At 39.0% G+C, this 15,713-nt stretch overlaps 1 protein-coding gene across 1 annotated transcript; it reads right to left on the bottom strand.

Moving 5' to 3' along the window:
- Positions 1-1,208: 1,208 nt before the first annotated feature.
- Positions 1,209-2,968, bottom strand: LOC119649581 (gram-negative bacteria-binding protein 3-like). Its single transcript, XM_038051785.1, has 2 exons — positions 2,818-2,968; positions 1,209-2,761 (listed from the first exon to the last, which is right to left on the bottom strand). Exon 2 carries the CDS (start codon positions 2,711-2,713, stop codon positions 1,280-1,282), a length of 1,434 nt encoding a protein of 477 aa, XP_037907713.1. The 5' UTR covers positions 2,714-2,761; positions 2,818-2,968; the 3' UTR covers positions 1,209-1,279.
- Between the last annotated feature and the right edge of the window lie 12,745 nt (positions 2,969-15,713).

The raw sequence follows: 15,713 nt of genomic DNA, 5'->3' as shown, positions 1-15,713 counted from the left end.
TTCTCGGTATGTAACATTTTGCCAATCCCCTTTCTACCTTAGATTCATCATCCAACCAGCCGTGTTTGTGGCGGTATCAATAACCGTTTTTGGGTGCTTGCGAAAATCATTTGTCGATGCTTCATCTCCAGGATCTCTGTTAACTACGATTACTCCAGGCATTGCCAGTCCTCCTGTATTCCTGGGTTGTTAGCAAGAAAAATTACGAACTCTTGGCCGCGTTCGAGAGAAGAATCCTCAGAAGAATTTTTGGCCCCCTACTTGAGGATGGACGATTCCGTAGCCCACATAACGACGAAATCTATGAGCGATACCATGACCCTCAAGTTGTGGATAAAATCCGGCTCAACAGGTTACGGTGGGCGGGTCACTTAATCCGTATGGATGAGGATGATGCCACCCGGAAAGTCTATGAGGGATTGCCCTTATCTATGCTAGGAAAAGAAGACGAGACAGACCCTGCCTGAGATGGAGCAATGGCGTAGGTCAGGACGCCGGACAGCTTTTAGGAATATCGAATTGGTGGACCTCGACGCAAAACCGAGATGCCTGGAGTTCTTTATGAAGGCAGTCCTAGACCGGATACCGGTTGTTGCGCCGTTGATGATGATCAAGAGAAAAGTTAGAATTATCCACGTTTCCAACTATCCAAGTTCGAATTATCAAGGTTTGGTTGAATGTTGTGTAAAGAGACTCTCCAGGAAACGGATCCTGTCCAGCACATTTCTTGTAAAACAGGTCTTTTTCTGTACAGGGATCGCACGTTCCATGAGAAAATTCGCAAATCGTCCGTCCGTTTTCGTTGCCGGATCAATCGCTGCAAAATCCGCCCTGTTCGATGCTCATTTCATGGCTTCGTAACAAATTGCTTTCAGTATAGGTTTGTTTTTTTATTTCTACCCAATCCCCCTATAGGGGAACCAGTTGCCATAATTTATCCCGTTTTTAGGAGCAGAAGAGTTGCTTCCATCCTTCATCGAATGCAGCTTGTCATTGTTATTTAACTCCCAGCTATTGCCTCGTGGAGGTGGAGACAAGGTTTTGTAGTAGACCTGCTGTTGTTGGTTCAGCAAGCGTTTCCCAGGTCTTCTCCTCCATCGTGGGTACCAATCCACGTTCTCGTGTTATTTCATTTGGATCTAATTTCTTCCTGAAATGTCAATGCCAATGCCATTTTGGAACTAAGTAATAAATGAAATAGCCCCAACTTGAGTTAATTAAATATATAGAAAGTTATATTATCTTTCTATCTAGAATTACAGAGCTTATCCATATGCACTTAAACTGTAAAAACTTGAATATAATCAACAGCTAGTTCCCCTTCTGGATAGTTTGTTTGTTTTATGGAGTTCCAGAACTTCAGCATAGCTTTCGGCTCTAAATTGCTCCACGGCTTATTCGAGATTCGGTCAGAGTAATCATTATGTCCACCCACACCCACACCAATTGTTATATGAAACGGTTTATCAAAAGGTGCAATTTTCTTCTGCATGTTCAAAAGATCGGCTGTTGGTAAACGAAATCCGTTAGTTCGAATGTTTCCAAACCCTGTACCAGGGTCGATTTCACAGTATTCTTGACCATCAACCGACAAAGTGATTACGTCCGGTGTCCATTTCATTCCATAGACGTGATAATCAGCATTCCACCCTTCTCCGTTGTTGCACAATTTTTCACACATTTTCAAGTTACGGAAAGTTCTGTTTGCTGCAAGAATAACTCCACCAGAAAGGGTGCATTTGCTGATGCCATCAGTGAAACCTACACGCATTTGCCCAGAGCTGTAATCAGACTTGCCATAGGCAAATTCTGATGGATCGAGGAATAATTGGGGGAAAGCCCACTTTATATCTGGAACCTTAGCTCTGATCTGGATTGAGCCATACAAGAAGCTGAAGTGTCCTTTAGTGGAAATCTGCCCTGATATTATTGGCGGTAAAATATCGAACGAATGGCGTCGCAAGCAATTTTCCGTGCCTATTTCTCCAGTGCAGTGAGTGCCGAAATTAAGTCTTCCTCGAAGAATTTCGTCTCCGTATATATCAGTTAACCGCATTGGTTTTACAAAAAGATTATTATTTTTCACAAAAACAACTTCAGTATTCGGCAGGTAGGTAACGAATTCAAAGTCTGGCTGCCCAGCAAAACGTCGTTGTTCAGTCCATTTAGCATCATCTATTGCGTTTCCAGAAAACTGTTCATCGAAGACCAACCGTTCCGCACATTGCTGCAGGACACCATTGACAATAGTGACGGAAGGCCTGCAGTCCGTAGTTGTTTCCTTTGGAGTAGTCTGCGTTGGCGTAAGCCAAGGATTGTCATTCCCTGTTTTATTAACATAGCCAGTAACTACATATTTTCCATCGTCCTCACGGTATCCAAGTCCGTTATAAATAACGTACGTCCAATAGTAGAGGACATCACCTATTTTCAGCGCAGTTGTACGATCTCTAAAAGTGAACCGTCCACCCTTTGCTTTTACAATGTCTCTAGCCCAGGTTCCTGCTTCCAGACCATCCATTTCTTCGTTTAGTTTTCCATGAAAAGCAAAGAGAGTCACTCCCTCTTCAGCAGGAATAGAAACTTGAAATCCGCGTGGATAGAATACTTCGATTTTCGCGGGTGGGACATCATACTGTGGAATAGCGACACCGACGTGTGCCAAACCAGCTACGATAACTAACAAACCAGGGGTCAAAAGTTCACAAAACATGTTTTCCCGCGACGTAAGCAAACGACACTAGCAAGTGGGCTCTGCAGGCTGAAACGAACTGATTAAGTGGATTCGTTGCTTCTTAAAATATAAGCAACAGTCACCTTGGAATGATATGGCGATCACCCCGGGAAAAGTTTTCTGAACTTGGAAATTCCACGCCGTTAAGTCCACACACTGATCACCCAACGAGATGATAGCTTGTGAAGAGATTATGGAGAACTGATGCTTCCAGCGACTGGTATTTTCAAAGAAACTGGTTAGCATTACTTGAATAGCTTGTGGATCACATATGCAAGTGGAGAAGCTACGAGTCACGAGAGTACAAGTATGTCAGAAAGGGGAATCCAGCCGGTGCAAAGGTCTGTAGAGTTATAGCTCATAGCTAGTGCTGGAATGGTGAGAATATCAACCCATGATCATTAGCGCTTTGAGAATAAATTTTCTACGTAGCTATCAATTATCTTATTTTATTTAAACTTGAATTTGTCTGAATTAGATAACTGTAAAAGTGAACGTACTGGACAGTCTACCGATAAGTTGGGACTTCCTTTTGCACTTTTGAGATGTTTATCAATTCGGACTGCAAATTCAATATATGTATGTGTAAGGTAGTAATGAAATTAGACTCTTAAAAAATAGCATATTCCTGCATTGAATCAACAGGTAAAGTTATTTATTTCTACGAAAAAGAAGTTAGCAGATGCCCTGCAAGAATCTCACGTTACCTTTTGCGAGCAAAAAAATACATTTCTTCGAAATAATAGTTGATTTGCCAGATTTGCGGAGTGCTGGAATTTTTTAAAATTGCTGTTCAAATTTTTTTTCTTCAACTAAATGCACAACAAACTTAGAACCAACTTTGTGGCTATCTTAACAGGTATCCCTTTTAAGGTCTTGTGTGAATCAAACCTAACGAAAATAGATTCAATGTCTGCTTGTCCGTCTGTCCGTCACACCCGATTTACTCGGAAATTCTGAACCAATTGTTACCAAATTTGCTGAGAATAAGGTCTATGAACTCCTTTACATGCCACAAGTTACGTCATTTTCTGTTTAGTTTAAGGGGAGGCTCCCAAACATTGACAGGAAGGGTGTACATTTTTTCTTCACGGAATATGGTCAAATGAAAGTGCTCGATTAGATTTTATTTCTGATATTGGGTCGAACATAGGGGATGGGCGCTAAAAATATATTCCCCGAAAAGCGTAACAGGTCTCGTCCATCGTAGAATTACAAAATTTAGAGCCATATAACCACATCTATTTTGCGTTGTTTGATATAGTTATTTGGAGGTACACCTGTTCTATTATACATTGATTTTGAGTTTTCGATTAAGTTTTGTAATTTGTACGTCATGATACGTACATATTTATCGATTAGTTCGTTGTTTTTTAATAAATATATGTATGTATGACACGGTTATATATACCTTTTTTTATTTTATAGGTTTTTATTGTGATTAAGATCCCTCTCGCAAACAATTTATGAAATAAAATAACCAATACTGGGAACTCAGTTGTAAATGATCTCAAAAAATGGTATAGACAGAATCATGCAGAAAGTTGGAGAATTTCAATTAACACCAAATGGAATGGCAAGCGTGATATTACAAGGTTAACCTCGCCTAGAAATGAGCAAAAAATAAACGGTATTTATATCCAAAATAGAAAAGCTTCTCCAATGGCCATAGTGCGACAGTTCCATGATGCCAGCATTTCGGTGTCAATAAATGTCGAGTAAAAGAGTGTAAAATAAAACCTTATTTAAATCGATTTAATGTCTGTCTGTCTGTCATACGCACTTTTCTCCACTTCGGCTAAATCGACCCGAACGAAATTTGGTGGACAGATAGCAACTATGAAATCCCATGCATATAGCGAGTGGCAATAATTTAGGAGGAGTTTAAAGTCAACAAATTTTTTCATCGGATATAGACGTGTAGAATATCAAATGAAAGGCCTCAGTTTGTACTTTCCGAAACTGACATTAGTTTCGGCGTGGATTGCAAACTGCGTGAGTAAGGTCAAAATGTGCGCACTTAAAGTGAGACAGGACTCATTTTTGGAAACTACCCAACGTTAAAATCCGAAAAAAATCAGTGTGGTGCGCTTAGATGAAATCTAGGCCTCAAAATATGGCCCATTCTGATATCTACTCAAATAAACTTACTAAGAGTATATTACTAACTTTTAGAAATTTACTGAGAAACCCTCCTTAAATTCATCCTAATATATTTCGTATATACGTTCACTAATAGTATATTATCAACTTTTAGAAATTGACTAAAAGTAAAAGCCCTTAAGTTCATCCTAGGTGTACTATGCATTGACATAGAGGACAGCGTCGTGCATACACATGCCAAGTTTCAATCCATCAATTAGTGTCAAAGTTATAGAAGTTCAAACTTATCAATTTCGTGTGAATTAACAGCATCCTAAGTCATACAAATAAGATGCTGACGTCATAATTAACGAGAATAATTGACATTCGAGTGAAATATTATTCCATTCAAGAAGAATCTAATTCTCCCCAGCCTTTTTAAGGTTTTGTGTGAAACAAAACCTTATTAGAATCGAGACGGTGTCTGTCTGTCCGTCTATCTGTCTGTCTGTCTGTCTGTCTGTCTGTCTGTCTGTCACACCCGATTTATTCGGAAATGACTGGACCGATTGTCACGAAAATTGGTGAGAGTATGTAATCTGGTGATCCCTTTACATGCAGTAAGTGGTGCCATCTTGTGTTAAGCTTAAGGGGGGGCTCCTCATACATGTGAATGGAGGGTGCAAATTTGTAGGGTATCAAATGAAAGGTCTCAATTAGTACTTTTCGAATCTGGTTCAATATTTGATATTAGATGAAACATAGGGGAGTGAGGGTTCAAAATATGACTCACAAAAAGTGTAACAGGTCTCGTTCTCAGAACCTATCCAACCGAAAAATCTGAAAAAAATCACAGTGGTGCATCTCTACGAAATCTAGGCCTCAAAATATATCCGGTTCCGATATCTGCACAAATAAAGTTAATAATAGTATATTTCCACATTTTAGAGATTTACCCGGCACCCCCCTTATGTTCATCCCAGAAGTACAAAATTTGGCATGCATGTAATGAAGAACGTAATGCACAGTTTGAAGAAAATCCAACTATTATTAACAAAGTTTTAGGGGGTGAAACTTCACATTTTTTTGTGAATTTCGTGCACTCTACAACCTGCATGATGTCATGATCCCATATCAATCCGGCAATACCACAACGAAATGAGTTCTTATGAATTGGGTCCCAGAGAATTATTTTGTTTTAGTTTTTTAGTTATCTGTCAACCAGACATGTGTGTATGTAGGTATACAATATATGCGTACTAATGAACTTTGCGGGTAGTGCCTAATTCAAATAGATATAAGAAGTAAATCGGAAATATTCGGAAATAGACAGTTTGTTTGTTTAGGGTGAGTGGAATATCTATGGCTGTAATATGTACGTGTGTCTCATAGTTTGGAAAAATATGAAAGATTATGTTGAATTTGTAGTTATACACGGATAGAAAAATGTACCTTGAAATTTCCTACATAAGATGAACACAAAACCTTTATACCCGAAGCACGAGCTTCCGGTATTCCGACTTGTTTATATTTGATGTAGGTTACATTCTTGGCATTTGCTAATAATATTAAATTCACGAGTGTGAAGCGTATGAGGTTGACTATTATCAATACAAGGATTTGCGTCAAATGATTTATTTAAATCCCTTTCTAAAAAATAGAGGGCAATGGAATTTTTCGCTATGTGACACGGAACTGTCGTGCACTCGTCGGTTTGTCGTGATCGGTTTCGTCATTTTATTTTATCAAATGTCTGATTAGGTTGTAATCGTGAGGCCTTCAAACCCCCATCCAGTGTATCAAGTCACCATTGTTTCGTTCAGCTTTTTGGTTGCTTACCATTGACTTCGATGTTCAGACCAATAGCGTGAATTACGTGACCACACTCTAGCAGTTTTTCCACAATCGGTGCAAACCCATATCGATCGCGGGTATTCTCATTTTAGACGGAATCAAAACGTGCCACGCCACCAGTGCAATGCATCATCTTCGCCCTGTTCATTGTCTTTTATAGTCAGTCAACACTCAGAACCCTAAAGGGCGACAGGACGGACGGCATTGCAGTAAATTTTAGATTTGGGACGTGCGCTGATACGTCGATCACAAAGAACACCAGTTGTAGAATTCCACTTCATCCAGGTTGCGTTAATGCGTCAAGCAATTTCATTACGCAGTTCTCCATTGGCTGATAGCATTGACTCGAGATACTTAAATCGCTGAGTTCTGGCAATGGCAGTAACCTGCCCACAACTGAGCGATTTAAATATCTCGGGTCAATGCTATCAGCCAATGGAGAACGACGTTATGCTCCTCACATAGGGAAACACAAAACCTTTTATACCTGAACCATGGAGCTTCCGATTTCCCGGCTTGTTTATATTCGCTAGTGTTGTTTTATTGTGTGTTTATTGATCTGGCAAATACCAGTGTTTCGGGAATAACTTGTTCGCTCCATCATTCAATCGCTAGAAATACCACGTAATTAAACTCATAACAGAATTATGTTTTTCATGTCGACGTCCATTAAAAAAAACACTGTTTACCCCTGCGATGATGATAAAGTGGCTCAACAGATGCAAATAACATTTAAATTTGATTAGTGACGTTTGAAAAAGGTGACTAGACTTCTTTTTAATAAAAATAATAATAAAAATAATAAACCATTTAGCTTCCATGTAGTTTCTGTTTCCAAACTTAATAATCCTATCCGAACTTGCTTTTCGAACGAATCATCGGTATACTGGCTGACAAATCAGGTTTTGTCAGGAGAAGCATCCATTCAGTATTATATCCTGGCCAATGGTTAACGCCAAAAGTACAGGGCACCTACAATTTTCCAAAAGAGAACAAGATAGGAAGAATCCATAAAGGTCATGGAAACCAGAATGATACTCAAACTGGACGAATGATTATCAAATGGCAACTGTATATTTGTGTACGATTCTGCTCCATGCCAAGAGGCCGAAAAGGAACCGAATTTTTCAGAAAAAAATCAAACAACTGCTTTCGATCGACCTAGTAATTCATCGGAACGTAATCGCATTAAACGCGTTTAGAGATCAGTGAAAAATACAACAAGAAAAATATAATGAATAAAATACAGTTGGCAGAAACGATGAAATAAAAATTAACTGCATCAAATGTATTGAAAGTATGCCATGAAGAGCCTTCTTTTTCTTCTTTTCTTTTAGCCTTTGTCCCGTTCACAAGGGGGTCGTTTCGTCGTGGTCGGTTTCGTCATTTGGCTCTATCGAATGCCTGATCTGCATGTAATCTCGAGGCTTTTAAATCCCCATCTAACGGATCAAGTCACCGTTGTTTCCGCCTACCATTTAGTCGTTTACCATCGACTTCGATGTTCAGACCAATCTTGGCAATCTTCTCGTTAGCACAAATTGCGTGGCCATACCATCGAAAACGCCTCTCTCGCAATTTTTCCACGATCGGTGCAACCCCGTAACAATCGCGGATATCCTCATTTCGGATGTGATCAAAACGTGTGACACCACTAGCCCAACGCAACATCTTCTCCATTACCGCAAGACGCCGTCGTTGTCTTTTATAGTCGGCCAACGCTCAGAACCATAGAGAGCGACAGGGCGGGTGATACAAACGATACGTCGATCACAAAGAACACCAGTTGTGGAACGCCACTTCATCCAGGTTGCGTTAATGCGTGAAGCAATTTCATAACGCAGTTCTCCATTGGCTGATAGCGTTGATCCGAGGTATTTAAATCGCTCAGTTCTAGGCAAATCACTGCCGCTGACAGTGATTGTGCCTGTTTCATGGGGATCGGTTGTCAAAAATTCAGTTTTGTTTAGATTCAATCTGAGACCGTGTTGCATGAGGCGATCATTCCATTTTTGGACAAGTTGCTCGAGATCATTTTTGCTATTAGATGCTGCACAATCTGCATAAAGCAGCGTGAAAGGCTAAAGGCAGCTTGACTAAATATTAAATTGTTATTTAATTTTTGGCGTTGTGGAATTATTTTAACCATATTTCAAATGTCTACGCAATTGTCTTTGACAATATTGATAATACGTTTGTTGCCTTTTCTTGCATATAAACTAAAATTATGTTCCCGAAATATCGATATTTGTTGAATAAAAAAATTGGATAGCAATGGAGACGGTGCACAAGAAGTTTCTCGCACAAGATAAATACAAAGCCTTTATACCCCGAGCGCCTAACTTCCGAAGTTAGCCCCTAGCTAGGCCTCTTTTCTTCTATCGTTCGTAACCGCGCCTCTCTCTTTTTTTCCGCTTTTCGCAGTTTCTCCTGGATCGTGGAGTTGACAAGCTACCATCCTACGGATAAAATTTCCTGATGATAACATTTCTTTTAAAGTTTTACTCTAGCTTCCTCCTTTCTTCTACGAACCGCTGTTGTCATCTGCATATAGATCTCTCGCTTTTGGCTTTTTCACCTGCGATAAAAGAGAGATAGATCTAATATTAAACATGTTAGTAGTTACCGTTAATCTAAGGTGCAAACTATGGTCTAAACTAGCCAATCCTAAGGGTCGAAACGCCGGTATAAGTCAAAGAGACAATTTCTTATTGGAGAGATGAAAGGATCTAGGGAAACAAATGAGCCCGAAGAAGATTATTTTCCATGATCTCGATCTGTATGGCTCCATTGCGCATCGGGATGTTACTGACAATTTACCAGGAAATTGAAGACATGAGGGGCAAGGATACGTGGGACTTGGCAAAAAACGTAAAGGATCTGCTTGGAGATATATTTGAAACGGTTTCTATCTTTAAAAATGTTGGCACAGTGCCGCGATCTTTGAGTCGGATTCTTTCTATTTTGATTGGTGAATTATTGGAGCAGAAAATGAAGCCTAAAATGAGAAGTAATCGAATATCCATTTTATTGTCAAACAGCTTAATTTTTTTGAGAAGTTGGATAGTATGTATATAGGATACAGGGGTTTGAAGGTATTATTTGCACTGCTCAGCACCTTCATAATGCGAGGTATGTGGGAGAGACAAAAGTTCGTTTTTAATCCGAAGTAAGCAATTCCTTTATCTGTTAGAATAAGATCGCAAGAGATATTAAGTGTTAGGGTTTTTCGATTTTCGATGTCGTTTTCATATGTGGAACACCATGGTTTCATGTTTATCAGGGTTTCATGTTTATCAGGGTTTCACGCAACTGTTTTAAAGTACCTACACTGCACAACTATCAGTAATTTTTTCATAGAAAAATATTATACAGTTATGTTACAAATGGCCGTCAAAAATGTATTTGTATTTTTTTGTTTAGGGGTGACCGAAATCACGAGGGCATATATCATTTGAATTTCGTTCTTATCTGAATCTCTTTCTTGCTAATACTCGATGCGTAAATACTTTCCATAGGTAGAAAATATTGTCGAAGGTAAATGTAAAATTTATGTAGGTGTAGAAGACCTCAGTATGTCCTACGACGCATTCTTCTGGTTCTTCGCGTTCCAAAAAAACCTCATATTTTTTACCACACAGATGCATGGGATCCATGAATCAAAAGGCATTGAGAAAACTGGATTCAATTCTCCCAATAACATTTGCAATGTCCTGTGCCCCAAGCAACATATATACACATTACTAGATGAGGCCTAAGCCCCATGTCGTGGCAAATTTGAGCATATTCGCACCAACTTCGAGATAGTTAGTTCAGCGGTTTCCGAGTAATTCGGGCGTGGCAGACAGACATTGAATTGATTTTAATAAGGTTTTGTTTCACACAAAAACTTTAAAACAGGGGCTGCATACCGCTTTAGTGCCCTCCAAACATTGTTTCGCTTACCAAACCATAAATGGCGAAGCATGATAGTAGGGATCAACCCAGTTGATATTAGGACGAGGGGAGGACAAACTCTTTATGATCAGTCGTATGTCATCGGAGAATTTGGTGCCCAGAGAGATGGAACAAGTCCGAAAAAGGTCACTTTACCCACCGGAACATATGGAATATTCCTAGGTGGATCAACCTCGACGAAGTAAGTTTCGATCTAACAAAACTTTTAAGCGAACGCAGATGTTATTGAGAACACCTTTATTGGGTCTAGCAAGCCCGCGCGCCATATTGACCAAATTTCCCGAACATTGCAGCGGACGCGCAACACGTTTTATTCAGTCCGTAGTTTGAAGAGCGGAAATTGAAACTGCAACCGGAGAGCACACAACGCCCAAAAGTATCGTATGTTGCAATAGAAGGGGATATAGAGTTAAATCGAAAAAGCAACAGCAGTCATCCATAAGAGGCAGGAAGAAGTCAGTCGAATGAAGAAACAAAAAGAAGAACACGAGCGGAAGCACGGGATCAAGATAAATTCTGATCCAGCCCAGCGATGTAACACCATAACACAGTCCTGCGGGGAGAGTTGAAGGACTTGGTTTTAATGGGTAAGAATCTCACGTATCGTCTAGAATTTGGTTCTATTAAAAAGGGCAGACAGGCAGTAAACCAATTTTAATAAGGATTTGTTTTTACACAAACACTTAGTTTCTTTATCTACCATGACAAGCATAACATTCAACTCACGTTGCTAACAGCAGAACTACATCTGACCTTTGAATCATCGCAATCAGCAAACGTGAACTTCACACGTTTTAAGGAAATTCCATTCATTTAATCTATCAATTTTCAAAAAAAAGTTTTATGTCAACAACATAAATTTACACATGCATTTTAAACAGAACTGTAAGCACTTTTACATAATAAATTATCATCATTATCAAAGCTTCAGTAAAGTTCGTATCTTTTTTGTGGTAATCTAGAGATTATTGTTGAATTTTGGGGCCTTGCTATCGAAACATTCATAATGGTTGCCTACTCCTACACCATTCGTTTAGTAGAACTGCGCATCAAAAGGTAGTCAAATGGCTGTAAAATGTGGGGTATCAAATGGAGGGCTCGATTAGCATTTTTTGAAAACGTTGAAAGTGGGGGCTCAAAATGTGTGTTCTGGAAAGTATAGCAGGTCTCGTTCTCAGAACCTATCTGAGGGAAAAATCTGAGAAAAAATCATAATGGTGTATCTATATGTATACAAAATCTGGGATATTACATATTACCATATTTTTCATTTATCCTAAAGGTACAAAATTTAGCACAGTCATAAGTAATAATGTAGTACACAATTTTGGAGTTTGAAGGAAATGAAACTATAATTAACAAAGTTATAAAAGATCAAAATTTTGTATTTTGTCGTGAATTTATCGCACTCTAAGACGTGAAAGACGTCATGATTATATAATATAAAGCGAACTCGTATGAACGGAGGTGTAGTTTTTAGGAAGGAAGGAATATTTTCGATTTTCAGATATCTACGACTGGGAAAACCTGCGTAAGAAATTTCCTACTCAAACCTCCAGCTTCCAGTAATCCGACTAGTTTTCCAATGTAACTGGCTTTCGGGAAAGGACGTTCTGGCTAGTTTTACAGCGTTTAAGATACTTTGCTCGTGTGGTAATATTTTATCCATTATGCAAGGCGATCCCTGCCTTGTCCGCGATTTGTCGTGCGGAAGAACGTTAAATGATATTATATCCAATTGACGGACCGTTCAAGTGAACTGTGCACTATTGTTCTTCGTTTCCGTCTGCCGAAATTTGTATCCACTATTGACACAAGAACACAAATCATAGGCGTACCAGCCATACACGATCAATTTTGTGTTAAGACTAATTTGAATGCCGCTGAAGCAATAACAAGTCGGGAAACCGGAAGCTGGACGCTTCAGGTACGAAAGGTTTTGTGCATTTCTTAGTACGTAGCAGGTAATATATGCATATACAATATTATGTGAGAATATCCACTTTCGGATGATATTGACATTTATAGCCTTGAATTTGCAAAGAAGCGACAACTTTGACGTATTATAACTTTGTTAGCAATAGTGCGATTTCCACCAAACTTGGTAACATCATGCTCTATGTTACAGTCTATATTGTTGCGAAATTTCGTGGTCCTAGCATGAACTTAAGGGGGGTTTTGCAGCGAATTACTAAAAATTATAGTAATATACTATTATTAACTTTATTTGTGCAGATATCAGTGTGGAAGGTATTTCGGAGCCCAGGCACCATATAGTGGCAGCCTCTTGATTTTTTTCAGATTTTTTGGTTGGGTAGTTTCTGAGAATGGCCCCCGTAAAGGAATGGTCACTTTCAACCCCCCGCGCTCCCCACCTTTTCAACAAATGTCAAAACTAAGACCGTTTTCGAAAAGTACCAACCGAGACCTTTAATTTGATACCCCACATGACTATATTTGATGAAAAAAAAAATTACACCCCCCTTTTGCAAGTATGGGGACCCCCCCTTAAATTCGACGTAAGAGGATGTAACTCACTGTATGCGTGAGCGTTCACAGTTCCCAACTTTATACCAAATTTGGTGTCAATCGCGGTAACCGTTTCCGAGAAAAATGCGTGTGACGGACAGACAGACAGACAGACAGACAGACAGACGGACAGACAGACAGACAGACAGACGGTAAATCGATTTTAATAAGGTTTTGTGTTTACACAAAACCTTAAAAAACAAGTCGGGAAACCGGAAGCTGAGCGCTTCAGTTATGAAAGGTTTTGTTTGCTTCTTGTGTGAGCATATTTAAGTGTAGAACTATCCAATTTGTACGTAGCCCGTTAAGAATATGCATTTAGCATGTCAGATTTAGTACTTCGGGTTGTTAATTTACGCGGTAAAGACAATTTTGAACTACTGTAACTTTGTTACTAATAGTATGATTTTGATCAAACTTGGAGATGATATGCTTCATATTATATTTTATACTACTACCAACTTTTATAACTCTGAGATGAACTTAAGGGGGGTTTTACTCAATTTTCCCAAAAATATGGTAATATACTATTATTAACTTAATTTGAACAGATATCGATATGGAGAGTATTTTGAGGTCTGGGCACCATATAGAGGCAGCTTCATGACTTTTTTCAGATTTTTCGGTTGGGTAGTTTCTGAGAATGGGTCCGTTAAAGAAATCATCACTTTGCACCCCTCCCACTCCCCGCCTTTTTAACGAATCTCAAAACTTCGAAAAGTACTAATCGAGACCTCTCATTTGATACGCCACATGGCTATATTTGGTGAAAAAAATTTTTACACCCCTCTTTTACATGTATGGGGACCCCCCCCCCCCTTAATCTCAACGTAGGAAGATATCACTCACTGCATGTCTGGAGGTCTACAGTTCCCACCTTCTCACCAAATTTCGTGTCAATGGGTATAGCCGTTTCTGAGAAAAGTGCCTGTGGCCGACAGACAGACAAACAGGCGGACAGACAGACAGACAGACATTGAACCGATTTTGTTTTACAAACAGAACCTTAACAATAACAGACTTGACGAGAATATTTGATCCTCTTCGAATGCATTCATAGCAAACAAATTTATGAAGCAATTGTGATAACAACATGGTACGAGCCAATCTCTAATAAACTACAAACAACTTGGACAACATTTCGAAATAATCTGGACACAATTAAGGATTTGCAGTTCTCTCGGGATATTGACCACTTAAAACACAAACAGTACGACGATTTGAATTATGTACTGCGGTGTTAAATGTACAACTGAGAGCCTGAATTCAATCCGGACTGATAGTGAGACAGTTTTGCCTTAATCAATTCCTCTTCATCGTTTTTAGAACCTTTGTTGCCAACTGAGTGGCGAAAATCCGGGAGTTATCATTTTCGAAACAGTGCAGGCATGTAAGATCAACCGATAATCAAGAAGATATTGTGTCAAGAGGGCTAGCTCCAAAGAATCTAGCATTATGCAGCTTGTGGTTTTTTGGACCATTTTCCTTGCACTAGAACGAACGCATGTGGCCAGCTCTATGTTCTAAGGACGCTTCCACGGCTCAGAAGAGAAAGAATAAAGCAACGAGCGGCGATAGTGGCACTAGAAATTGAAGTAGAGAACTTTGCATGTAAAGTTGATCATAGAAACTCCATTACGACATTGCAACGTATAATTACACACTCACTTTTATTATATTTATCCATCGTCCGATATTAAAAACATATTCTTTTGTGCACAATCTCTGCTATTTGTGTGGCGAACAGAAAAATTCAGCAATTTAAGAGAATCGTCCCGTATGAAGGCCGTTTTTTTTCACTTTTCTGAAAATTTTTTGTGAAGAACTGGATAAAAATACGAATACAAATTTCACCATATATTTATTAATATCTTGACCGTGCGTTTTTCCAGCCCAATAGCACAGTTCGTTATTGAAGTACAGAGCAACTTATACACCCATCTCCAAAAAATGGTGTTTTCTGCTGCCACGTTAGAGGGCGCTGTGATCATCTTAAAGAAGAAATAAATGTGCGGGCTTAACCACTGTTCGCAAACTAGGATTATGGGCTATGGTGGCAGCAGTTTTTAACATGCTGTTTCGAGAAAAACGGATTTAAAAATTAGGATGTGATTGTTAACGATTAAACCTTAACGGACTAATCTGCTGTACCTTCGGTTTCTTAAAAAAAACACATGAAAAGCCTTGGCTTCAATTTTCGCTCTTTTAGCGAAGTCATTGGAACCTTGTTTGGACCAGTAAATTCGCCCTTCACTGTTTAAGACTGGATTTCCGAGGGACTCTAAGTATCGAGATATCAATTTGCCCATGTATTCTACACTACGTCTAGATACAATTGATGCAGAAAAAATCCATTCTCGGATCCGACACACGGGTTAACGACCTTAAACAGTTTTTATAAAATCACAGAATTGTACGGGAAAAATATCTGAATATTTGAAATCGGTATTAGTTTTATCTTAGTTCGGTGACGATTGAAGAATCGAAGATTTAATTGGTACACAAATCATCATTATAAAGCATTGTCATTTAGTATGTTTGTAGATATTTCGTTTAA

Source organism: Hermetia illucens, chromosome 2, assembly GCF_905115235.1.
Source record: "Hermetia illucens chromosome 2, iHerIll2.2.curated.20191125, whole genome shotgun sequence".
Taxonomy (NCBI): Eukaryota; Metazoa; Arthropoda; class Insecta; order Diptera; family Stratiomyidae; genus Hermetia; species Hermetia illucens.
Note: the sequence above shows the minus strand (reverse complement) of the source record. Positions and strands in the feature narration are given on the sequence as shown.